The following is a 24,985-nucleotide window of genomic DNA, read 5'->3' on the forward strand; positions in this document are numbered from 1 at the left end:
CCAAGCACCTCCACGCCGTCACTCCTGCACCATCAACACACACATACGGCCTCCACCTCACGGCACAACAGCCAAGCAACGTGAAGAAACTTCCCTCACACGACAGAAGCCACCAATGCCACCCTCTGAAACTTCCCTCCCAAACTCATCACGGTGAGCCCCTGTTTCAGCCCCCAAAAAACAGAAGATTTTCGTGAGCCACAGCCAGCCAGCCACGGCGCCAGCTCTCTCTCTCCGTGTAGTCGTTACCTACCCAGAAAATGCCGGCCGTCGCACCCACTCCCTCAAGTTAGCTGCTGCCGTCGCACCCTACCTCCTCTCCCTCTATGTTACTCTCGGATTTTCTAGATTTTTATTCCTCTTTATTTCTTCCATTTGCTAATTTCTTCTCTAATTTTTGGGTATGAGCTATTCTCTGCTTTGTGGGTTCTGGAAAACAAAAGAACTCAAAAATGATTGGAAGAAATGGGGGGAATCGCAAAACTGTGACTTCGCAAAACCGTAGCACCGTGGCTTTGCGGAGAAGACGAATATAGTGACTTCACAGAACCATGGGTTCGTGGGTGGAGACCACTAAGATTGATTGTGGAGAAGACGAAGACTGGGCTGCGGAGGGCTTCAGCTTCATGGGGCGGCGACTTCGTGGAGGACGATGGGGCTTCGTGGATGTAGAAGAGAAAGATATGAAGACAGTGAAAAGCAGTTTTCGGACCTTCGCGAGGATGGGCAAAATGTGAAAGGAGGCCAATCGATCCCTTTTGTTTTCGAGGGAAATGCAAACGACGACGTTGCACATATGCCACATTGGACACGATGCCGCAGAGATTCCCCAAGGGCGGTTGTGAGTAGCACTTTTCTATTTCCCTCTCAAATACAATGGTTTTGAAATTTTTTTGAAGTGGGTAAAAGCATCTCTCGACAATTTTTTTTTATTAGTCCTTGTTTGGTTATAGATGAGATAAGATGATATAAGATGATATGAATGTTGAAAATTAAATAAAATATTATTAAAATATATTTTTTATTTTTTATTTTAAAATTTAAAAAGTTGAATTATTTATTATTAAAATAATTACAATAATTAAATAAAATGAATTAGAATAATTTGTTACCCAAACCAGCCCTACTCATTCTTCAGCGAAACGCAATGATTTAAACCACCGCGTTTTTGAAGTCGTATATCCTTAAAACTCGCCGTCTTCGTCACTTGCAGTCTCTCTCCCTCAGGGTTAGGGTTAGTGCGAGGGTTTGGGTCTGAGAATTCTTGTTCCTTTTTGGGTTTGAGATATCAAAATGGCGAATCGTACGGACCCAGCGGCGAAGAGCATAAGGGGGACAAACCCGCAGAACCTCGTGGAGAAGATTCTGCGGTCAAAGATCTACCAGAACACGTACTGGAAGGAGCAGTGCTTCGGTCTCACCGCAGAGACCTTGGTCGACAAGGCCATGGAGCTCGACCACCTCGGTGGGACCTTCGGCGGGAACCGTAAACCCACGCCCTTCATGTGCCTTGTCATGAAGATGCTCCAGATCCAGCCCGAGAAGGAGATCGTCATTGAGTTCATCAAGAACGACGATTACAAGTAACTCTCTTTCTCTTTCTAGTAGATATCTATTTTTATATTCTATGTGTTTTACGGAGTTTCTGGGGAAGAAGAGGGGATTGAGAATCTTTGGAGGCTCATAATTTTTTCTTTTGGAAAAACTTGACGAGGAACTGATGAATTGAGCTAAAATTAAGAGTTTAACGAAACATTTCTATTGTGTTGACGGAGGATGAAGATTAAGATGAAATTCAGTTGTATCCCACTTGGATTGTGTTTGGTTGTTCACAGAGTAGAGGACAGGACAGAAAGGGAAAATCTGTTGGCTTGTGGGAATTTTCATTGACTTCATCAACAGCGAGAATTTCCTATTTGCTTATTTTATTTTTAACTTTGCTGTCGTTGCTGAGGGAAGGTAGATAGACGGTTCGTACGGATGCTGAGATTTTATCCAATTCCATGGTTCCGAGCAGGGTATCAAAGAAAAGAAAAGAAAATCTTGTTATTGCTTATGGTTGCTTAGAGAGTAATGCTGACAGAAGGTGATGTCAATTAGAGCAATTTGTTTTGCCAGGCCTAAGTTTGATGTGGAGTTTATAAGAGTGTTTGTATGCTGAAATAGAGAGGAAAAAGTAAAACAATTTTTTTATTAGAACTTTTACTAGCTTTTGTTATGTATTATGGGCAGGATAGTTACTAACTTGTAATTTGATTTTTTTGGTCTTAAAAATGTGTTTTTATGTTTGGTTGAATATAATGTTTTCAAAAGAACCCCAGGGGTTGGGTCAAGTGGTAAGAGCCTTGGTCTTGGTGGTACGTTCTGTCCAGGTCTAAGGCTCGAATAATCAAACAATTTCTAGTGGCCATTAGACTGGGGGAACGTCCCTTTGAATTACCGGAGGTGCATCCGGTGCCAATAAAAAAAATGTTATCAAAAGTCTCTTTGCAGTTCTAATGGGTTTCACAACTCCTTAATTCTGCATTGGCTTTGTGCTATTTTCACGTTAACATGAATTTCAATTTTTTGTGTGCAGATACGTGCGAGTACTCGGTGCGTTTTATCTGCGTCTCACAGGAACTGATGTTGATGTCTACCGGTACCTAGAGCCTCTATACAACGATTATAGGAAGCTGAGGCAAAAACTTCCTGATGGACGTGAGATCCTTAACACACTTAACCTATTGCTCACTCTTATGTATACACTCACTTACCTGTTGTTTTTATAACTCTGATTGTATCAGAATTCTCCTTGACACATGTGGATGAAGTTATTGATGAACTTCTGACAAGGGATTATTCATGTGATATTGCTTTGCCACGTATCAAGAAAAGGTAATTTATTTTGTTTCGTTTTCTTTCTCAGCAATGATACTTTTATTTTTAACTTGTATCACCTGAGAATGTTGGGTTTCCATCTATTTGTGTGTAATTGGCCTCTATTGTAAGCTTCCTGTTCTTATTTTCTCTCTTTTGTTTATATGACTTTCTACAGATGGACTCTTGAATCACTTACTTCACTAGAACCTAGACAGAGTGTCTTGGAAGATGATTTTGAGGAAGAGGAAGAGAAAGAGGAGAATGAACAACTTGATGGTTTTGAAGATGGGGCCCACGAAAAGGTCACACATTTACCTCACTATCTAACCTCTATATTTGATAGAAAGATTTGCAGGGAAGGGGAAAGGATATGGAAGGAGAGAGTCAGAGACAAGTGTCATCTCTTGTTCAAGAATGAAATCGAGAGGGAAAGAATTTATATTATTCTATTTCTTTCTACATCCTGATGGAAGTCCTATAATTTTCTCTCCCCAATGATACGCCATATCATTTCCTCTCCTCTCCTTTCTAAACTCTCCAACATACTGGAAAATAAATGTATCTTGCTGTTTCTTTGGAGTCTTGTTGTGTTTCTCAATTTTATTTATTTATTTTTTTAATTTTATCAGGACTATTATCGTGGGCGAAGCCCTGCTAGAGAAAGAGATAGGGATAGAAGACGTGACCGTGACAGATACAGGTAGGATTCTTTGTAAATTTCTGGTTTTGAGTTTTCTTCTTTTTGTGCGACTCTTAAATGAATATTTAAATGTTGTAATTGGCCGTTGTTTAGTCTTTTCAGTAAGTAATAGAAATTTTGTTATAAATGCATAAGATTGAAGTACATTGAGATGGGTACCAGAAAGTTACCTAGCTAGAAATAGATAAATAAAAAGATGCAAGAAAATCATGAAAGCTGTCTAAAGGAGAAGAGGGTTGATAAAGAAAGGCTTGATCTATTCCATCTTCTCTTCATGGGCCTTGATATTTCTATCATTGATTTCCCTCCAAATACACCAAATAAGGCATGTAAGAACCATTTTCTACACTACTGAAATTTGTGGGCTACGACCTAATCCTCTCCATGAGTGAGAAAGATCAGCTATTATTCTAGGCATGACCAAAGTCAAACCAACTTGGCTAAAGAAATCGTTCTGCCGAGCACTAGCCACCTCTTAATGTGGTAGAAGGTGATCATACACTCCCCACTTCTCTTGCACATGCAACACCACTCCATCATTACAAGGTATATTTTATTTAGTGGATTTAGGGCTCGTTTGGATACTAAGAATATCTCATAATATTTGTGAATAGTAATGAAATAGTTTGAGAATATCTGAAAATACTTGAAAACAGTTGTGTTCCGAAATGGACCTTTAATCTGTTATGATAGACACTTATGTCTTCTAACAGAATGTTACGCTTTCTCCCTTAACACAGGACCCTTATTGTTTGTATTTCCATTCCTTATAAGTTTATATCTTGGTTCCATACTTGCTTAGGATTGTACAGAGCAGGCAAGGCTGAGTTTGTGCTTTTCACATTATCTCATTGCTTGCCTGCTTTTAAATGATATGACTTGAAGGGGCTTTTCAGTCAACATCGAGTCTCATTTTACACATGAAAGAGTTCTAGTAGCTTGGTTGGTTTCAACTCGGTCCCACCTGAGGTGGGTTTTCTGTTAACTTGGGCTTAACTGTATGCGTAAAACGGTAAAAGTCTTCCTACCTAGTATGTGGAAGTGATCTGGTTATCACATCTGGCACATTTTTGGTATTCTTCCTGTTGGCCCTTATTAAGTTATTCAATTCTGCTACGGTTTTGAGAATCATGAGCTTTACCTTACCGGAAGCTGTTGCCCTCTTGTTTGAGTATATGCAATTACCTGTGTTGTTCAGGTTCATGTTACTGCCATGGCATTTAAAGCCATTTGGTGGCTTAACTTTGCTTCCTACAGTGAACTTATATGATCCTGCCAGGTTTCTCTGTACTGACAGTGTGCAGTGAGAAGTATGATGGATCGTACATTACAATTGGATGCAATTATCATTCATGGTCTTTCTTGTCCCATGTCACTTAGAATTGGAATAAAAAGACCTATGCTGTCCTCAATGAATTAGCTAAATTCCAAAAAATTACTTCAAATAGCTATTAGGACATAAAAACTGATGGCATTGGATTAGGCTAATTCCAAAAAGAGACTTCAGCTACAAGAAATCTAAACTTTTGGTCATATTTGGATGTGCATTGTAGCACTACCAAACAATTGTTTACTATTATTTCATCTCTCTCCTCTGGCTTTTCTCTTTCTACTGAAATCTATGAAGGAAAAAAAAGGTCTAAATAAAATTAAATAAATTAGGCAATTAAAATTAAATAAATAGGTAGAATGGTAAAATATGATAAAATTAAATAAATTAATAATTAAAAAAATAAAAATAATATTATTTTATTACTATATAATGAATAAATGGATAATCCAATGTGGAGATTTGATGTGAATGGAATAACTAAAGTCAAATTCATCTCATATTATTTTATTATTATATAATGAATAAATGAATAATCCAATGTGGAGATTTGATGTGAATGGAATAGCTAAAGCCAAATTCATCTCATATTAGCTAAAACTTGGGCTTAGCTTTGGCTATTCCAATGAGAGTATGGCCAATGTGAAAGCTGATATTTATGGGTTTAATGGAAGCTGTTTGTGCAAAAACATATGTAAATTGAGGCATAGACATGCGCGCTCACTTCTGAAAGGTGGTTACCATAAATACTTTGCTCTTATCAAAAGTGATGCGGTTAAAGCCACAAGTGGTTTTGAAGCAGCTTCCTGTTGTGCTACATCTCTTGAATATGCCAGATTTCATTTTTCTGTTAATGTGCTGAAAAAAGAATCACGGATCACTCTTTACCTATCAAAAAAAGAAAAAAAGAATGATGGATCAACTCTTGTATAGCTGTATATTTGTTTCATGTGCCATCAGTTTTCTTCAATTAGCATCTAAGAAAATCTCATTGCACTTCTTTTTATTTGGAACTGATGAATCAAACTATATTTTCAAACCTTTTGTTTGTTTTAGAGTTTCTAATTTTTTGATTTTACAGTTGTTTTGTTTTTTCCAATTTTGCAGGGATCGAGACTATGACAGAGACTATGATAGGGAACGTGGGCGTGGGAGAGAAAGAGAGAGAGACAGGGAGAGGGAGAGGGATAGGGACAGGGACAGGGACAGGGACAGGGACAGGGACAGGGATCGTTACCGCCTGAGAGACGAGAAGGACTATGGTCGTGATAGAGAGCGAGAAAGGGAGTGGGAAGGTAGAGAGAGGGAGAGGCGAGACAGGGACCGTGGCAGGAGGAGGAGTCACTCAAGAAGCCGAAGTAGAAGTAGGGATCGCAAGGATCATGAGGGTGGGGAACACCGGAAGAGACATGCACGCAGCAGTGCCAGTCCAAAAAGGCGAGATGGACCCGATGACAGCATCACTCGGGAAGAGCCAAAGAAGAAGAAAGAAAGAAAGGAGAAGAAGGATGATGGGACAGACCACCCAGACCCTGAGATAGCTGCAGCTAACAAGCTTCGGGCATCCCTTGGGTTGAAACCGTTGAAGTAGGTGCTAGGATCGTTTGTGAAATGGTGGTTTCTGTTAACATCGATGGATATATGAAGTTTGTGGACCATTACTTGTAGCAGCTGGGATTGCCAGTATTGGATGTATAACAGATCATACATATGTATGTCAATATTATATGAGTTGTCTCCAATATTTTTTTGTGAGAATTACGAGTTTTGCTGCTTGCATTCTCGCTTAATTAATTGTACGGTATTGATGCAGAGGACAAGATAACGTGGCGGCTTTGACTGAAATCAAACAGAACGGACAGTCTCTAGTGCTAGATTAAGCTTTAGAGAAGTTACTAATGTATATGCAAGGCTTTCCCGAGACAAGGAACCTTTGTCATTATCGGTTAAAGGCACAACCCTAGGTTCATTCTCTCGTTTAGTTCGACAAATGTTATATTTTTCATCCCATATCAGAACTTTTTGAGATTTCTGGAATCTGTATAATTAATTTGTTGGCTCGATTTTGGCAAGTGGTGGGCTCAGAGAAATTTTGGAAGAGAATAATCTTTCAGGTGTTTTTTTTTTTTTAATTATTATTATTTACTTCTTTTAGAATTCTAGACCGGTTTTGCGATTGGATAGTGAGGTATTATTCTCAAGTATTTTGTTAATAGTAATTAAAAAGTAATTATAAAATATTAAATAGTAGTGAATAATTAAATAGTAGTGAGGTATTCTGAAAATAATTAAAGTATGTTTAGTACTCAAATTAGGTTGCCACTTAATATGGGACACGCCAATCAAAAGTAATTATTTTTTTATATTAATTGAAGTGACATTTTTATTTTAATAATATGTTTGGCGCGTCTATAATCTATATAGTCTTTTTGGAAATATATATTTTGGGGAAAATACATTTGTAAACATTTTTTTGGAATTTGTGAACTCAAATTTAATATTATTATTTTTTCTCTCAAAAATCAAAATCATTTTTAGAGCTTTCATCATATTTGTATGGAAAATGAATTTGAGTGCTATATATACTTATAATTTTATTTATAAGATTTAATTTATTAATTTTATTTTAAAATTTGAATTGTTTCATAATTTTCAACATATAACAATAACTGACATTAAATACTTTTTAATGAATTTTTGTAAGTATATTTAGTATTTTCTAATGAATTTTTGTTTTATCTAGGGAAAGAACTTTTGCGATCCAAACATGTCCGGCCTAGTTTAGTAATATATTCGTTCTAAACCCGGAATTAAGCAGTCCAAACCGCAACGGAGGATAGGCGTATAAAGCCCGATCCAATTCTCTTAAGTCGGCGCTATCTCAGCTGCAGTCCGATTGGCCCACATAAAACTTCATGCCCCATCCGAAGAAGAAACAAAACCAAACAAAACAAACCGCTAAAACCCTAAATGCTATCGTCTTTTCTCTCTGTTTCACGTAGCGAAGAAGGCGGCCACTGAAACTACCATCTCTCAGGTAACTCTATGTCTCTCCCAATGTATCTAGTAGTATGCAGAGAATGAGGAAATACATTACAAAGAATTTTTCTTCGAAACGTATTATTCATGAAATTTCAATATGTACGTCGGTTAGGAAGCTCGATAAAATATTTTATTATCTTAGGCTCGTATAGAGTGGTGATTGACATGGCCTACGTGCATTTGATGTTGAAGGAAAAAAAAAAAATCCTGACATATTTGGGTGTAAGCGTCTCTGACTTCGTTGTGTGAATATATTTTTTATTTTTTATTTTTTACTGGAATATCGATGGCGACTTGGAATCAGGTTATTCTGTAACGTGAGTGGTGTTGTTGTGTTGACTGCGAATTATATGAGAATAAAGGAATTTTTTTTTTTTTTTAAGTAGTAAGAAAAGAATGTAGGAAGTACTTTTTATGCTTTTGGTCGAAATTTGTTATTTTTTCTTTGATAAGTAATAAAAGATTTTATTCCCAAGAAATAGGCATAAGCCCAAGTACACAGGACGAAATATCTACTACTTCCAAAAACAAAAGGAAAACTAAAACAGATTCGGGAAATTATCTTCCATTACAAACGCTATAGCCCACAAACTCAAAGTACTAAAGAAAAAATCCCTAAGTTCTCCCAATGATTGTTCTTTGTCTTCGAAGCATCTCCCATTCCTTTCAAGCCATAGGCACCACATGACACAAGAAGGAATCATCTTCCAAACCTGAACAGCATTCTTGCTACCCTTCAAACCCTTCCACCCTACCAATAAATCCACCACTTCCTTGGGCATTACCCAAAGTAAACCAGTCCAATTCAAAACCTCATTCCACAAAAATCTGGCCACCTCACAATGAAGAAATAGGTGACGAAATTTGTTATTTTTAAAAATAGAAAACACCCATTTTGCAACAAAACTACACGCACACACACACCCATGAATGTATAAATATGAATGTATATACGTGGGCAAATATGCATGTATGTATTGGTAGTGGATTATTGTGCAACTCGGTGCGATGTAGAGGATCTGGACCCGAGATTTAAGTATGCTTGTATATTCAGTTTTTGCTGTGATATCATGCTTTGCACATGACAATAATCTTGGGTCCACTGGTAGATAAAGAAATTTTTATCCCTTTTAGAATCTACATCGGTGCGATGTAGAGGATCTGGACCCGAGATTTAAGTATGCTTGTATATTCAGTTTTTGCTGTGATATCATGCTTTGCACGTGACAATAACCTTGGGTCCACTGGTAGATAAAGAAATTTAGAATTTGATTTACTTTTATCCCTTTTTGTTGGGCTGGAAAACTGCATTTATGTAATAATGGTCATTTGTTTCAGGCTATTGGTGATTTCATTGTGTCAATATGTCAGCTTTTGCCAAACCAGAGAATGCTTTAAAGCGAGCTGAAGGTGAGTGGAAGTTTATACCTCTTTTGCTAAGTGTTAATATCATTTTTCCTACTTCTAAAATGGATTCTATCTTGATTTGCACATGTTGTATGTCTCTACCTGAAACTTCGATTGGGTAAAACGTTTCTTCTTTTTTTATTTAATTACTTCAGTTCTTTTTTATTGTTTCTCTTTTATTTTCAGTGTTGTGGGTGTGGATGTTGCTTACTTTGATGTTGCTAGTTAACAACTATAGACATACTTTTGTCAGTTCTGTCTTGTCTTGTGGGAGATAGGTTAATGGTGTCAACTTTCATGATTTCCTTGTATCCGTTTCTAGTTCCTAACTAGGTGTCATCTCTTGTGTACTTCCTGTGTACTTGGGCTATGCCTATTTGAATATCAATATAAAATATCTTGTTACTTATCAAAAGATAGTACAATTGACTTTTTTAATGCTTGGATGCAGAGCTGATAAATGTTGGTCAGAAGCAAGATGCCTTGCAAGCTCTTCACGATATTATAACCTCTAGGAGACATCGAGCATGGCAAAAGACACTCGAAAGGATTATGTTCAAGTATGTAGAACTTTGTGTTGACATGCGGAGGGGCAGGTTTGCAAAGGATGGTTTGATTCAATACCGAATTGTCTGTCAGCAAGTGAACGTTACTTCTTTGGAGGAGGTGATTAAGCACTTTATGCATCTGTCCACTGAGAAAGCTGAGCAAGCTTGTAATCAGGCACAAGCACTGGAAGAAGCTCTTGATGTTGATGACCTGGAAGCAGATAAAAGGCCAGAAGATCTAATGCTAAGTTATGTAAGTGGAGAGAAGGAGAAGGATAGGTCTGATCGTGAACTTGTTACCCCTTGGTTCAAGTTCTTGTGGGAGACTTATAGAACGGTGCTTGAAATCTTACGTAACAATTCAAAGTTAGAGGCACTTTATGCGGTAGGTCCTCTCTCGAACTCCTTTATTTTTCACGTGATTTTGTTTTTCATTCCTACACATATTATGTGAATTTTGTCATGGTAGTGTCATCGTTTAACTTAATTATGTAAATTGGTTATCAGAATTTAACTAATAGCATTTTCCTTTTGGGGTAGAAGATTTGAGTTGCTTGTAGTTCTTCTATAGGCTTAATCTTATCTAAATGAATGAGTGGATGGGAGTGTGTCTAGATGAATTAGAAAACTTGATCTTGCATGAATTGGCCAAAATGAGAGTAATATGTTTTGATCAGTGGGTACTTGATAAGGTTTTTTGAAGTGATTAAAATGCTCTATATGATGAGCTGGGTTAGACGATGCAGTATTTGACCCACATTGTCAGTGGTGTTAAAAACATGCTACATGTGCTTAAAGCATGACGCCCCATATATGAGGGAGAAGCATTTTTTGAGGGTTTTCTCTACAATTAGAAATATCTGTTGATTGTTACACTTCTACCTTACTACATGTTTTTCAGTTTTTATTTATTTATTTGGTATACAAAATGCACCATGTGGCTTGAACCCATATTTTCACTTTCACCCTATTTTTCCTAGCAAGATTGATGTGGTTGGGTGCCATCTGGAAAACCGAGAAGACTTTTTAGGTTTGTACCTTTATTTGTAAATGGGCAGTATTCGGGCTGTAACTTGCAGACAATATGCTGTTGCTTTTATATGCCTCTCAATTTGTGTACTCATCAAAAATAAAAAATAAAAAAGTGTGCTTCTCAATTTATGTTATTTTAATTTTTTATACCAGGTCTTCCCTCATATTATCAATGGATGGTGGCGCGCCCATCATCACTTAAACTACCATGAGTTTTCTTTTGTGTTTATGCCATCTTTATGACCATGAAGGATCATAATTATAATCATGGTTGAGAATGCTTTTTTACATTTGTGACGGTGTGGTTAGTAATCACCTTGTCAAAAAAAGGATGTTACTGTAGTGTTTTCAATGTCATGTGTAGATGACAGCACACCGGGCCTTCCAGTTCTGCAAGCAATACAAACGAACTACGGAGTTTCGTAGGTTGTGTGAAATTATCCGGAATCATCTTAGTAATCTTAACAAATATAGAGACCAAAGGGATCGACCTGACCTGTCTGCACCTGAGAGCTTGCAGCTGTATCTTGATACAAGATTTGAACAGCTGAAGATTGCTACTGAACTTGAACTCTGGCAGGTATCAGTGATTATTGTTAACTTTTTTCTTTACTTATCAAAAAAAGGTATCAGTGATTATTATGTTTGCATTTATCTATTTGATTAGAGTGTAAATAATAATTGTATTTTTGTACTGGGCGCATGATTTCTATTTCTCGTCATTACTTTTCCTGTTTCCTGCAGGAAGCTTTCCGTTCTGTTGAAGACATTCATGGATTAATGTGCATGGTTAAGAAAACCCCCAAGCCATCCTTGATGGTGGTTTATTATGCCAAGTTAACTGAAATCTTCCGCACCTCAGACAGCCACCTTTATCATGCTTATGCATGGTTGAAGCTTTTCACCCTTCAGAAAAGCTTCAATAAGAATTTAAGCCAGAAGGATTTGCAATTCATAGCATCATCTGTTGTATTGGCTGCACTTTCAGTGCCCCCCTACAAGCATAAGCGTAGTGCGTCACATTTGCAACTTGAAAATGAGAAAGAGCGCAACTTGAGAATGGCTAATCTTATAAGATTCAATCTTGACCATAAACTCGACAATGGAGAAGTGGTAATGTGATTTGTTCCATTGGATTTGCTTTCATGTTGTATCTACAATCAATATAATCTCATGCTGACAATATGTACTTTCTGCAGCTTTCGCGGTCAAACCTTCTCTCAGAATTGGTAAGCTTGTAATGGTCACTTTATTGATACTCGGTTGCTGGGGAGGGCGGATTTTTTTTCTCGTCATCTAGAATATGGTCTATTTATGATCAATATTTGAATTTTTGGTTGTACTTATCCATGACCTTTGGGTTTTGACTAGGGGTGATAATATGTGACACGACCCGTGAACCCAACATGAACACGACACGAAATTACCGGGTTTGGGTCCAAACGGGTTGACCCGTTAATAGACGATTTATAAACGGGTCAATAACGGGTCAACCTACTTAACACGAAATTATCCCATTTTGACCCGTTTAGAATTTATTTCAAAATTAAAATTTTATTATTGTTAAGTTGTAATATTGTTATAGTCGAATGTTCATGACTTGACACAACACGAACATAACCCGAAAACATGATTTGCCACCCCTAGTTTTGACAATGTAGATTATCTACCTATTCCATATTATACTTCCGTATTTCCTAAATCTTTGCACCAAACTCCTAGGAATTGGCTCAAATTGTAAGGGCCTTGGTCTTGGGGTATACTCGCCTCCTGCCCAAGGTTCAAACCTTGGGTGCAAACAATATCTAGGGGCTACGTCTCATTGTGGAAAGTCGGGGAAAGGCCGATGATCCTCATCTATGTGATGTGGGCACACTACACAAGTTCAGGATTTTGCTGGATAAAATACATGTTGCATCTGCATGGTCTTTGGGATTCCTTGCTACCAAAAAAAAATCTGTGCAATGTATCTTATCTGACATAAAGAACTCGTCTGCATTTCAATTTTTTAGAGAAAAATGATGTCAGGATTGTGCATAGCAGGCATGCGTCAATTTTTATTTTTATTTTTAGTTTCTGGTTGTCATTAGTTTTCAAAAGAAATGGGTATTAACGTATTTCCTTTCATGATTAGAATGTTAAGTATTCATACGCATCTACTTATTTGTATATATATAGAAAAAGTATTTATACACAATTGAATATTTGTTAATGCTGGTTTGCTCTCAACTCTTCTGATTTTCTGTCATTTTCAGGCGTTGAAAGGTGTATTGAGCTGTGCAACACAGGAAGTAAAAGATCTTTACCACCTTCTAGAGCATGATTTTCTTCCTATGGATCTTGCATCAAAGATACAGCCCTTCTTGACCAAAATTTCTTACCTTGGGGGTAAGCTTTCTTCAGCTCCCTCTCTTCCTGAAGTTCAACTGTCAAAATATGTTCCCGCCCTGGAAAAGCTTGCTACTCTGAGGTTGCTTCAGCAGGTGAACTTGTGAACTTCATTGTACCACCCTTTTGTTCAAAGATAAATTGTTTTGCATCTCTTACTTTATATTATGTTTTTTCAGGTGTCTCAGGTGTATCAGACACTGAAAATTGAGAGTTTATCTCAGATGATCCCCTTTTTCGAATTTCCTGTGGTTGAGAGGATTTCTGCAGATGCTGTTAAATATAATTTCATAGCTATGAAAGTTGACCATATGAAGGGTGTTGTATTGTTTGGTAATTCAGTAAGTGAAATTCACACTTCCTCTGCTTATTTCTTTTCCTGACAAAGGGAGGCTACAATTAGTTGCTGATTAGCTATTTATCCTTAGAAATAATATTCTGGTAAAACTCAAATTTCAGTTGTTCTGGGTATTAGATTGTGATTCTGATGATGCATCTTTTAATATATTTACTTGGTGTGTTCATCATGGATAAAATATGCCATCAATATTCCTCATTCATCTTGGTTCTTGAGGTTCTGCCATTCGATCAGTTTTTATGTTTCACATGTTTTTAATGCATTTTGAGTTATCCAAAAAAATGTAGTAGGAAATGTTTCTTTGATGTTCTCAATCTCCCTTATAAAAATAAAATAAAGAAGAAGAGTTTTCAAACTCCCTTGTCCTTGATTTGCAAAAAACCCTTTTTTTCACCTTTCACCTTATCCATACAAAGAGAGTGGAGACCTACATCTCTCTCTCTCTCCCCCCTCTCTCAATGTTTTTATGTTCTTGCTTTCTGAGTCTGAGCTCTTGATCCCAATGGACCTTGCACTAATTCTGGACCTTTTTGTATGTTTTTTTTTTTTTTTTTTGGCTGAATTGAATGTGTACCAGATGTTTGGGAAATATTCCATCCATTCTTGCTGCCAATGGGATTGTAAAATTGTTTTGATTTTTATATTTCTCATTTTGGAGTAAGAATTCGATTGATCTCTTCGGGCTCACTCTTACAGGGCCTTGACTCTGAAGGCTTCCAGGATCACTTGGTTATCCTTGCTGAATCCTTAAATAAAGCAAGAGCCAAGATTCATACACCTGCAAAGAGAGCACCAAAACTAGGAGAAAGGTTGCCCAGTTTAGCGGATCTTGTGGAGAAGGAGCACAAGAGACTTCTTGCTCGAAAGTCAATCATTGAGAACAGGAAGGAAGCACAAGAACTCCTGCTTTTGGAAGTGGTATGTCAAGCCTGCTTGCTGAGGAGGTGGCTTTATTTATTTTTTATTTACTTTAGTCTGAATGGAATGCAATTTTCTTTCTGTGCTTCCAAGGAACGTAATGCAGAGATGAGAAGGAAAAAGCAACAGCTGATTGCTGAAGAGGAAGAGAAAAGGAGGCTTGCATCTGAGATTGAGAAGAGGAAGAATCAAATGATCCTTGATGAAATACACGACAAGGAGATTGCACAAGCAAAAGCTTTACTTGAGGATGTTGGAAAGCACCGTAAGAAGAAGTTAAGGAAGTCTGTTTTAGATGGAGTAAGTGAAAATTTGGTCTCATTTAGTCTTTATGTGCGTGTATGGGCCAAGTTTAACAATTTTCTGTTTAAACAGGAAAATGTGACGAAACAAACTATAATGGAGATGGCCCTGAATGAGCAGCTGAGGGAGAGACAGGAAATGGAGAAGAAACTACAAAAACTAGCTAAAACAATGGATTATTTAGAAAGAGCGAAAAGAGAAGAGGCGGCTCCCTTGATTGAAGCTGCATTTGAACATCGTTTAGTTGAAGAGAAGTTGCTTCATGAACGTGAGCAAGAGGTATGTTTATATGTTATCTGTGTGCTATCTGCACACACACACACACTTGTACTTTTAGATGATGTTGCTTTTATTTCAAGTTTTATCATGCTTCATTTGAGTTTAAATCGACCTTCACTTTCTAGTCCTTTTGCTCTCCCTTCTCTTACATTTGTACACACGCATACATGTGCTTGTGCGCTCATATACATGCGCATGCACAGATGCTTGTAGATGGTATTGCTTTTATATCAAGCTTTATCAGCCTTTATTTGAGTTTAAATCTCCCTCCAATTTCCAGTCCTTTTTTTCCTCTCTTCTTCTACATTTGTGCATAGATGAAGCTGTTGTTTATTTTCATTTGTTTTGATTCTTTCATGTTCAAGTGTTGCAATATAGATTTGATGTCCCCCAAATGTACCATCTTTACTCTTTAGTTCTCTTTGATGCGTTGCAGCTAGAAGTTGAGCTAAGCAGACAGCGGCATGATGGGGACCTCAGGGAGAAGAATAGATTGACACGGATGTTGGACAATAAGGTCAGCTGGTTTTTGACTGATCTTTCAACGTTATTACCAGTGGAAAATCGCTTTTTATCTGTTTTGTGCATGTGCATACCTGGGCTTCTGTGATGGGATGCCATCTGTCCACTTATGACTTGTGTACAATGATATTTCACAGCGTTAGTGACTTTCATGCTCTTACAAATTTGCTTTGTATTCTTTCTTGCACAGATAATATTCCAGGAAAGAGTGACGAGCCTTCGGCAAGTGGAGTATGACAGACGTAAGGTGGAGAGAGAGGACCAAATTCAGCAAATGCTTCATACTCGGAAACGGGAGAGGGAAGCTATGAGAAAGACAATGTATTTCGTGCAGAATGAAGAGGAGAAACAGAGGAAGATGGAGGAGGAGGAGGAAGCTCGCAAGCGGGAAGGTATATTTCTTTTCAGGAATGATGATATGATCATGTTAGTTGATCTTTCTGAGAGGTGGTTTAATTCTGCCTTTATTAAGGCTTTTGAGTGCAATTTTGTGTACAAGAATTTCTGAAGTTGCATATCATTCACGGATGCTTTCCCTTATTTTATTCCAGAAATCTTTCACTAATTTTCTTATTGTTAATTGGCATCATGAACAATGCCAGAGGCTGAGAGGCAAAGGAAGATAGACGAGGAACGCAGGGCAAAATTGGACGAGATTGCTGAGAAGCAGAGGCAAAGAGAGCGAGAATTAGAAGAAAAAGAAAGGAAGAGGAGAGAATCTCTTTTGGGGAGATCGAGTAATGGGTTTTCTGAGCCTACTGTTGGTTCCCACCCATTGGAGCCTGGAGCTGTGGCTCCTGCTGCTGCCGCAACCACTGCATCTGCTGCTGCTGCTGCTGCAACCACTGCATCGGATGCTGCTGCCACTGCTGGAAAATACGTGCCTAAGTTCCGGCGAGAGAGAACTGAAGACTCTGGGCAGGCTCCACCTCCTGAACCAGATCGATGGGGTAGCAGCAGGCAGGATGATCCCACGTCCCAACCCAGTGATAGGTGGCGGATGGAAGATCGCCGGCCCTCCTTTGGTGGCAGCAGCTCGAGGTCTACTTGGTCCTCATCCAGAATACCTCCACGTGGTGGATCAGGACGCTGATTGTAGATGATCTTGGTTGAATTACATGAACAAAAATCCAGTTTTGATTCCATCAATGCTTGAAAGCTTTTAGCAAACCTAAGAAAATGATCTTAATCCATTTCTGAGCACCTTAGAAGTCTCTAGTTATCTCTCTTTTTTGTCATTACATGGCAAATTCAAGCCGCATGTTGTAATCGTAAAGCTTCATATCATCTGTTATTATTGTTATTATTTTCTACCTTTCTCCTCCGCCGTATTGGGTTCATACTGTTTTCATTATCTTTTTGCTGCATTGCAAGATTGACTACTTTTAATCTAAATGATTTATAAAAGTTTAGGATGAGCAACTCTCTTGTAAGCCTATAAAAGGAAAAGAGATTTACTTGAAAAGGCTAATTTTTTTTATAGTGGATTTTATTTTTTTTAAATATTTGCGAGGGGCTTGCGCTCGAGCTTGTATCTAACAATATTCATTTTATGGAAACATGTTATTCATTGTAATATTGTAGAACATGTTATTAACAATTTATACTTGCATTCATTGTTAATTATATGAATTATATGGTAAGATGAGTGCATCACATTCTATACTTTAGAAGTAACTAACAATTTCTCTGTACGAGAAAAGGAGTTTCTCAGCACTTTGATGGATCAAAGTTTTCCTCGCTTTATTAATCCTACTTTCTTTGTTTTTTGGCAGAATATTGAATTTGTATTGGTTTTGCAGTCATCCGATATTTTTCTGCACTGATTTACTGCTTTGTCCAACCATTTCTCCATGCTGTCTCAATCTCAATTAGAGAGTATTTATTGACTCTCAACTTATTTGTCTTTTATAATTCATTGTTTTATGAGACTTGCTACAATTATAAATAGATTATACAAAAGTAAACTCATAAACTGACGTGATTTTATGTAATCTGTTGGATTTACTTTACAATAAAAATAGCTTTATAATTTAACACGCTACATCAAACTACATCAGTTTGTGAATTTACTTTTGTGTAATCATTTTATGGCTAAAGTATTTCTCTTGATTTATTTGGTGATTATTTTTGAAGTACTTTATGTAGTTGGTTAAACTTATTAGTTTAGATTAATGCTATATGTATTTACAGTTTTACTTATAAGACTTATTCTATTAGTTTTCTCTCATAGAATTTAGCAAAAATATTCAGTTTATTATTATTATTATTTTTTATCAAAGTAAATGATGCATGATCTGTGGTGAATTAGATGATATTTGAGTTCCTTATGAGGGTGGTATTTTTAGAACATTAGGAATTTAAGAAATATAATACATGACTATATTTGATTTAGTTGTTTAGAAAGGTTTTCTTCTCATTATCATTAATTTCGTTTTTTGTCTATTTTTATATATGGTCATGGCATATGGTGATTTTATGAACCAGAATATGCAACTTAAATTACTGGTTCCTCTTTTCGCTATACTCGCCATGCAACCCCCTTTTATGTAGAAATCAAGTTGTTGTCTATATGAAGGGGGAGGTGGTAGATTCACTAGCCCAATGTTCTAATCTCCTGCCTGCTCATCTAAAATATCACAAACCATGTATATAATCATAACACTCCAGCAAAGCTGGCATTTCAAGAGTAAACATTGAGCAATAATGGTGGTATCTTTTGTAGAGAGATAGTGAGAGAGAATGCGCGTTCTCAAAATAACTAAATCAACACAAGGTACATGATTACAACTAGAAGCTAATTATCTTTGGATATTAGAACTAACATAGAGGCCAATGAGCTGTAATTCAAACTGGTAGAAACATGGCAGAGTGTGTGGTTGCATGTTCAAGACCCATATCAATCCAAAGAGAGAGACACTGTGAGAAGCTCTTTCAAAGCATTACTTACCATAAGCATTTCCGATTATAGTTGTGTCTCGAAATCCAATTGTTATGGCAAGAGTAAGGACCATGAGTATCCAGTTTATTTCTGGGATGTAGATCTGCCCATATATGTGTTTTGAGGTGTGCACAACTTTGACTCGGGGAAAGCAACCTGGGGCATGACATTGCTTGATGATGGAGAAAGTAGCAGTAAAAACAGCCTGACTCCCAACAATTGCTGCAAGGGTGGCAATAACAAAGAGGCCAGAATACAGGTTCTGCAGTACAGGCAAGGATAAAAAACAAGTAAGACCAAGTTGAGATTATGAACAAAACTTTGGAACTGGTATCATTCAACTTCAGAATAGAATAACCAGGAATTGAGTCATAAAAACTTTTAGGAATGGATTTCGGATTTTTTGAAATGAAAGCAGCTTGACCCATGTATTACACTACTAAACAAGGGTATATAACAAATGCAAATGCAAATGCGAGCTGCACAGAGGAAAAAAATAAAAATTGCCAACTTATAGAAATCTATATGAAGAGAGGCCTTTTAAAATCTAAAATTGAGACCATGTAGACCTATTTCATTACTGAGTTTTTGCAGAATCAGCTTCAACAAATAATCTATGAACCTCATTTAGAACTCAATAAAGAGAGCTGCCAAATGGGAAAAGCACGTGAGTCCCTCACTCATGTAAGTAACCCATAGCAGTTAGTTGTGCATTAAAAATAGTGACATCCCCCGTTCTGGTCATATGCTAAGGTAGCAAGAACTTTTTGTCTCCAATAAACAAAACTTCTACAAAGATGAGTTGCACCATCTTATGTTACAACCAAGTAAAAATATCATGCAAGCCAGATAATATTCTAACAATTTCCAGATGCAACATACCGGTTATTGAAAGAAGAATCCCTCCAAGAGAAATCCAGCCATCTTCACCATTCTCACTAAAAAACTTGATAATATAATGTGGGGAAAATGCATGCACAGTCTTTGGATTCCAATGTAGAGTGTTGTACAGCCCAATGGAAAAAATTGATACCAACCATATAAGAAGCCTTTTAAAAATTAAAAAACATATAATAAACATAAATCATTTAAAAATTTAAAAAAAATGCATATGAATCCAAACCTTAAAAATGAGTGTTAAAGAAAAAAAAGAATTTAAATACCAATAAAAAATTTTGTTAATAAAAAAAAACCAAACTATTTTTTTTTTTTTTGATCGGTAAAAAAAACCAAACTATTAAAATTTTAAAAAATTGAGAAACAAAAAGACCAAGGGTGGTTGTGCAGCCACACCAATTTAGCAGGCACAGACTGCACAACAAAGAAGAACTGCAACTCATCAGCATATTCAAGAAAGTATTTGAACATTAACTTGCATTGCATCATGTGGAGGCTCACCATAAAACTTTTTCGTATATTATGGAGCCGCAAGAAACGCACGAACGAAGGAATTTTAGGCTTCGATGTTTTGGCTGCTTGGATTGTTCTCTCTTCCTCTGCAAATCCTGAGTCTTTCTTTCTAGGATGTGTCAGAAACTGATCTTTCCCAGTCAAATGTTTCTGCATGTGATCTTCATGTTTTATGGAAAACACAACTTTGTTTGACATTTCAAAAACTGAGATCAATAGATCAGTGTGTTATGTACAAACCTTGAGAACAGATGGAGAACTGTTACGCCTAGTAACTCAATGTCCTAATAATAAAGTGAACATAATAAAAAAAAAAAGAAAAAAAAAAAGAGTCATCCTAGTACGGTTGAAAACCATATATATGATCTATGACAGAATCTTCAATTACAACATCAATACCTTGCTACAAATCTCAAATAGAAAAAATTACTAATAAGAGAACGAGAAGCAAAACAAAGTGTTTTACAAAACATTTGAACGTCTTACCTTTGTATGATGAGATTCCCAGAGGCAACCCTCAAAGTCCAGATATTCGAAACCCTTTCACCATTCCAGAATTTGCTGCAACAACTATTATAAAATTCCAGAATTAGTGCTGCAACTACTATTATAAAATACAACATAGAAGTTCTATCAACAGCACTAGGAGACCAAACGAGCATAATATATATTCAGACAAAGACAGTGCATATAAAAGATTATAATATACCAAAATTACACGCTTATACTAAATGAAGTGCAACTCAACCATCACCTAATTGTACCATTTAACGTGTGGCAGCTTAGAAATAAATCTTTTGGTGCATAAAGAAGAGCAACAACAGCACCTACAAAATGGAAAACTCATGTTAAAAATCATCCAATGATACAAATTATTATACTAGCTCACTCAGAATAACAGAAAAGATAAACATACCTGGTAGTAATAGCATAACAGACTAAACACATAGATTCAATGTTAATTTTACACATTAATAAAGGATACACCAAAGAAATACACATTGATCAGCTCTGTACCTCAAAAGACCAACAGAATAGAAGTAAAACACCCCAGAATTTTCAGATACCAGTCATAAAAAAACAACCAACAGTCCAAATATAAATCACATAAACAAGTAAAAATAGAGAACAACAGAAAAACAAGAAACGGGTGTTTTCAAATAAAAACATAGAACTGACAGAAATTATAAAAGTCAACAACGCATGGCCCACAGCCGCCGATGCTCGCCATCCATATGTAAAAAGCCCCGCTGCTCAGCGGATGATTCACGTAGCACGTCATAGGCACGGAAAAAATTATCCACCGGCAACTTGGGCTCAATCTTCTGCAGCAAAGTGACACAACGCGCAAAGGGACGAAAGGTATCATCGCTGTCCATAGACCCTTTGCTCCGCTTTGATGTGGAAGCCTTAGCCCAGCCCTCGTAGCACTTGCGGCGTGCGACGGACGTGTTCTTCACCTCCTCGAGGTATCTGCATAAGTCTTCTTGATATGGGTTGGCCTGTCCCTTTTGTTCACTAGGGCGACGGGATATGTCAATGGAATTTGAAAAATCATGCACTCTCGATTGTGTGCCGGTGGCGACTGATGAGCCAAAGATCATGCATAGCTCGACGTACAATGGGCAACTCGCATTCCGGAAATACTTCCAGTCACTTTTCACCTAGTTCAAATAATGACACAGTTTGGTATAAGATATTGGATAAGAAGCTGTAAAAAATGAAGGAAACATGTATTGGTTAAATTAGCTTACTCCGATGGCATTTGCCCAATGCTCGTCACTGCCTATCACAGTTTTGGTGTAAGGGTCCCATCTCATACCCGTTTGTCCCATCAAATTGGTGAACATGCGCTGCTTCTTCTTCAACCGCTTGATTTTCTCCTTCACTTGTTCGTCGTTAAATAGCTTTGAACCCAAAGTACTAAGGTGTTGAGCATACAACACGTGATTTCCACGGCTGAACTTTCCCGCCCGTACTTTCCCACTAATAACATCCTCATGCATCATCTCAATAAGAGTATCCTCTAACCCATTGCCCCATAACTTCCGATCAGTGTGATGATTGTCCGGATCATCCATGTAAAAAAATAAAAAAGAGTTGATCAACGATATTACGATGATTTTGGTATGTGAAAGCATGAAGAATTAATGCAAAGGATAAATATAGACATTCAGATATGAATTTCAACAAGGATTATGAACTAATGAATATGATGAGATGAAAAAAGCATAATTTATAAACAAAAAAGATGTTGGCCATTCCTATTGACGGTGACTTATGTGACAAGAGCGTAGATGGTAATGCTAGCAAAAAAAAAAAAAAAAAAACAATGGAGTTTATAATTTCCATTGAATACACTATTGATTAATAAAGAGGGATGTATGCAACAAGCTCGAGTTTAAACATCATCTCTATAACGAGTCCAAACACAATAACAAGTCCTCAGGGAACCTGAGAAACAACTAACTACCCAATATTCTGTGACGCCTCGATTCCCACATACGAAAATGCGAGAATTGTGACATCGGGATGATGACAATACGGGTCACGCATCCCATCGATAAGTGTTAAGTGTGTGTACATGCAGAAAGTGTACAACAAAAACACAATGGATAAATTAAATAAGTCAACTAAGTATAAGAATTTTAAATACAAGACTACCAAAATAAAAGTACTACCGAAAATTATATAGTTATCCGTGAAAATAAAGTAAAAAGCCAAATACATAGACAAAAGGGAAACAAATCCCATAGTCTAAAAAGCAACCACATGTCACTCCTTCGGGGGAGTCGATCCCTTAGGCTCAACGTTTTCATTTGCATTAAAATCTAAGGTTCCGTAAAACGGAACCACAGGGTGTTGAATACCGTGAGATTGTGAATCTCAGTAAGTAATCACCCAAACAAACCGAGAGATAAAAATACATTAATGCATCCAACAAACATGTGTGCACATGAAGAAACACGAATGTGACCCAAAACCCTCATTTTCCTCGAAAATGATTATTTTTCAATACACGTAAAAAATCCCATTTGACCCAAAACACACCATAAATAATATCCGTCATTTTTCCAGAAAATGACCCAAACATAAACCAACCATTTTGCCAGAAAATGGTGCTTGTAACCATTAAATCATAAATCGTCATTTTCTCGGAAAATGACCCAACATAATCATTTATCGGATACTGTAGGTGGGAATCACAAGCGGGACTCTACCACCATCCCTACCTCGTGCACAGTAGGCGAGAATCACAGGCGAGACTACCACCATCCCTACTTACCAGTATCTCTACAACTTGGGCTGCAAGCAGGACTACCACCGTCCCTGCTTACCACTATTTCTACCACGTGTACCGTAGGCGGGAATCACAGTCGAGACTCTACCACCATCCCTGCTTACCACCATTCCTACAGTTCCTTTCCACATAAGGGATACCTATCAAAGCATTGTAGGCGGGACTCTACCACTATCCCTACTTACCACCATATCTACCGCATGCACCGTAGGCGAGAATCACAAGCAGGACTACTACCATCCCTGCTTATCACCATCCCTACAACTCCCACTGTAGGCGGGAATTGCAAGCGGGACTACCACTATCTATACAGCGTGTACCATCCCTGTTTACCACCATTCCGACCGCATGCACCATAGGTAGGAATCACAGGTGGGACTACCACCATCCCTACAGCTCCCACTGTTAGCCGGAATTGCAGGCGGGACTACCACCATTCCTGCTTACCATCATCCCTACTACGTGCACCGTAGGCAGGAATGACAGGCGAAACTTTACCACTGTCTCTGCTTACCACCATCCCTAAAGCTCATTTTTGCTCTCTCAATCCTTTCCAATCATTTATCACAAATCTATCCAAAATTCTTTCTCACATGAAAACTCGGTTTTCATTTACAACACATGAATATGCATGCCATAATGCAATAAAAATCATAATACCAAACACAACATAATACATCCAACCATAATTCATCTCAATAAACAAACACTTCCTCAAATCCAACCCGACCCCCATACTCCTCAGACTCAAAGTTTGGCACAACCAATAAATTGTAGAAAATTTGTTAGTGCAAAAATATAATTAAATCTTAAGAAATTCTTTAGAAAATTACTTACAGTGCTAAAATATAATTTTCGAAGGATCAAGGAGGTGCAAGAGGTGGCGGCACAATAACATGACAATGTATTTTGGATTATGGTCATGGGTCTCAAAAACCTAATTTCTGAATGGGGACAAACGAAGACTTGGGATGGCTAGGGAAGGGCTTAAGGGTGTTGTGAAGCTACTGCTGGTGGTGGTTGGCCGTGGGTGGCGGCGTGGCAGCGGTTGAAGACCAAAACACCCAAATCAGAAATGAGGATGGAGGGGCTTCAAGGGTGGCGGATCAGAGCTGAGGAAGAGTAGATTAGGTAGCTGGAGAGCCGATGGTGGTATGGTGAAAAGATGGTGGCCAATGGTGGCACTATGGCGGCGCTAGAACACAAAGACCGCGCGGCTTGAAGCCGTGCGTGGAGGCTAACGGCGGTGCGAGAGAGGTTGAGATTGGAAGGGGAGGGTCGCCGGTCGGTGGGGAAGAAGATGGGAGGGTCGGTGTCACTCACAAACGATGCATGGCGACGCACTGGGAGGACGAAGAAATGGACGGGGAGAGGGGAAGGGGTTGTCGTGCCCGGGAGGAGAAAGAAGCAGAGGAAAGGCAAGAGAAAAAGCAAAAAGAAGAAACAACAATGAAGAGGAGAAATAAAAAAAGAGAAAAAAAAGGGAAGTGAGTATAAGAAATGAGATTTAATTTTCACAATTTTGGATCGTAAAATTAATTTAATAAAAAGAATTTTAAAACAACAAATTGAATAAAATAATTTAAACGTAAAGATTAGTTAAAATAAAATAATAATAAAAATTCAACAATATAATAATTTTAA

General features: G+C 37.6%; 3 protein-coding genes across 4 annotated transcripts; 2 read left to right on the forward strand and 1 right to left on the reverse strand.

Moving 5' to 3' along the window:
- Nucleotides 1–1,163: 1,163 nt before the first annotated feature.
- Nucleotides 1,164–6,650, forward strand: LOC121260330 (pre-mRNA-splicing factor 38). The gene is made up of 6 exons (XM_041162158.1): nucleotides 1,164–1,583; nucleotides 2,579–2,700; nucleotides 2,787–2,877; nucleotides 3,038–3,164; nucleotides 3,492–3,562; nucleotides 6,000–6,650. Exons 1-6 carry the CDS (start codon nucleotides 1,294–1,296, stop codon nucleotides 6,481–6,483), a joined length of 1,185 nt encoding a protein of 394 aa, XP_041018092.1. The 5' UTR covers nucleotides 1,164–1,293; the 3' UTR covers nucleotides 6,484–6,650.
- Nucleotides 6,651–7,789: 1,139 nt separating this feature from the next.
- LOC121259802 (eukaryotic translation initiation factor 3 subunit A-like) lies at nucleotides 7,790–16,995 on the forward strand. The gene is made up of 14 exons (XM_041161561.1): nucleotides 7,790–7,927; nucleotides 9,269–9,344; nucleotides 9,793–10,274; nucleotides 11,286–11,501; nucleotides 11,666–12,034; nucleotides 12,121–12,150; nucleotides 13,177–13,404; nucleotides 13,489–13,650; nucleotides 14,364–14,585; nucleotides 14,679–14,885; nucleotides 14,961–15,163; nucleotides 15,600–15,684; nucleotides 15,880–16,081; nucleotides 16,292–16,995. The coding sequence occupies exons 2-14, from the start codon at nucleotides 9,299–9,301 to the stop codon at nucleotides 16,780–16,782; spliced, it is 2,943 nt and encodes a 980-aa protein (XP_041017495.1). The 5' UTR covers nucleotides 7,790–7,927; nucleotides 9,269–9,298; the 3' UTR covers nucleotides 16,783–16,995.
- A 3,766-nt stretch (nucleotides 16,996–20,761) lies between these two features.
- LOC121259082 lies at nucleotides 20,762–22,520 on the reverse strand. 2 transcript variants are annotated; one of them, XM_041160573.1, is made up of 3 exons: nucleotides 21,795–22,520; nucleotides 21,220–21,704; nucleotides 20,762–20,867 (listed from the first exon to the last, which is right to left on the reverse strand). In XM_041160573.1, exons 1-2 carry the CDS (start codon nucleotides 22,179–22,181, stop codon nucleotides 21,234–21,236), a joined length of 858 nt encoding a protein of 285 aa, XP_041016507.1. In that variant the 5' UTR covers nucleotides 22,182–22,520; the 3' UTR covers nucleotides 20,762–20,867; nucleotides 21,220–21,233. The 2 variants fall into 2 exon arrangements, with proteins under 2 accessions (XP_041016507.1, XP_041016506.1); XM_041160572.1 differs by having other exon boundaries at nucleotides 20,793–21,704.
- Nucleotides 22,521–24,985: the final 2,465 nt, after the last annotated feature.

This window comes from Juglans microcarpa x Juglans regia, chromosome 4D (assembly GCF_004785595.1).
Source record: "Juglans microcarpa x Juglans regia isolate MS1-56 chromosome 4D, Jm3101_v1.0, whole genome shotgun sequence".
Classification (NCBI taxonomy): Eukaryota; Viridiplantae; Streptophyta; class Magnoliopsida; order Fagales; family Juglandaceae; genus Juglans; species Juglans microcarpa x Juglans regia.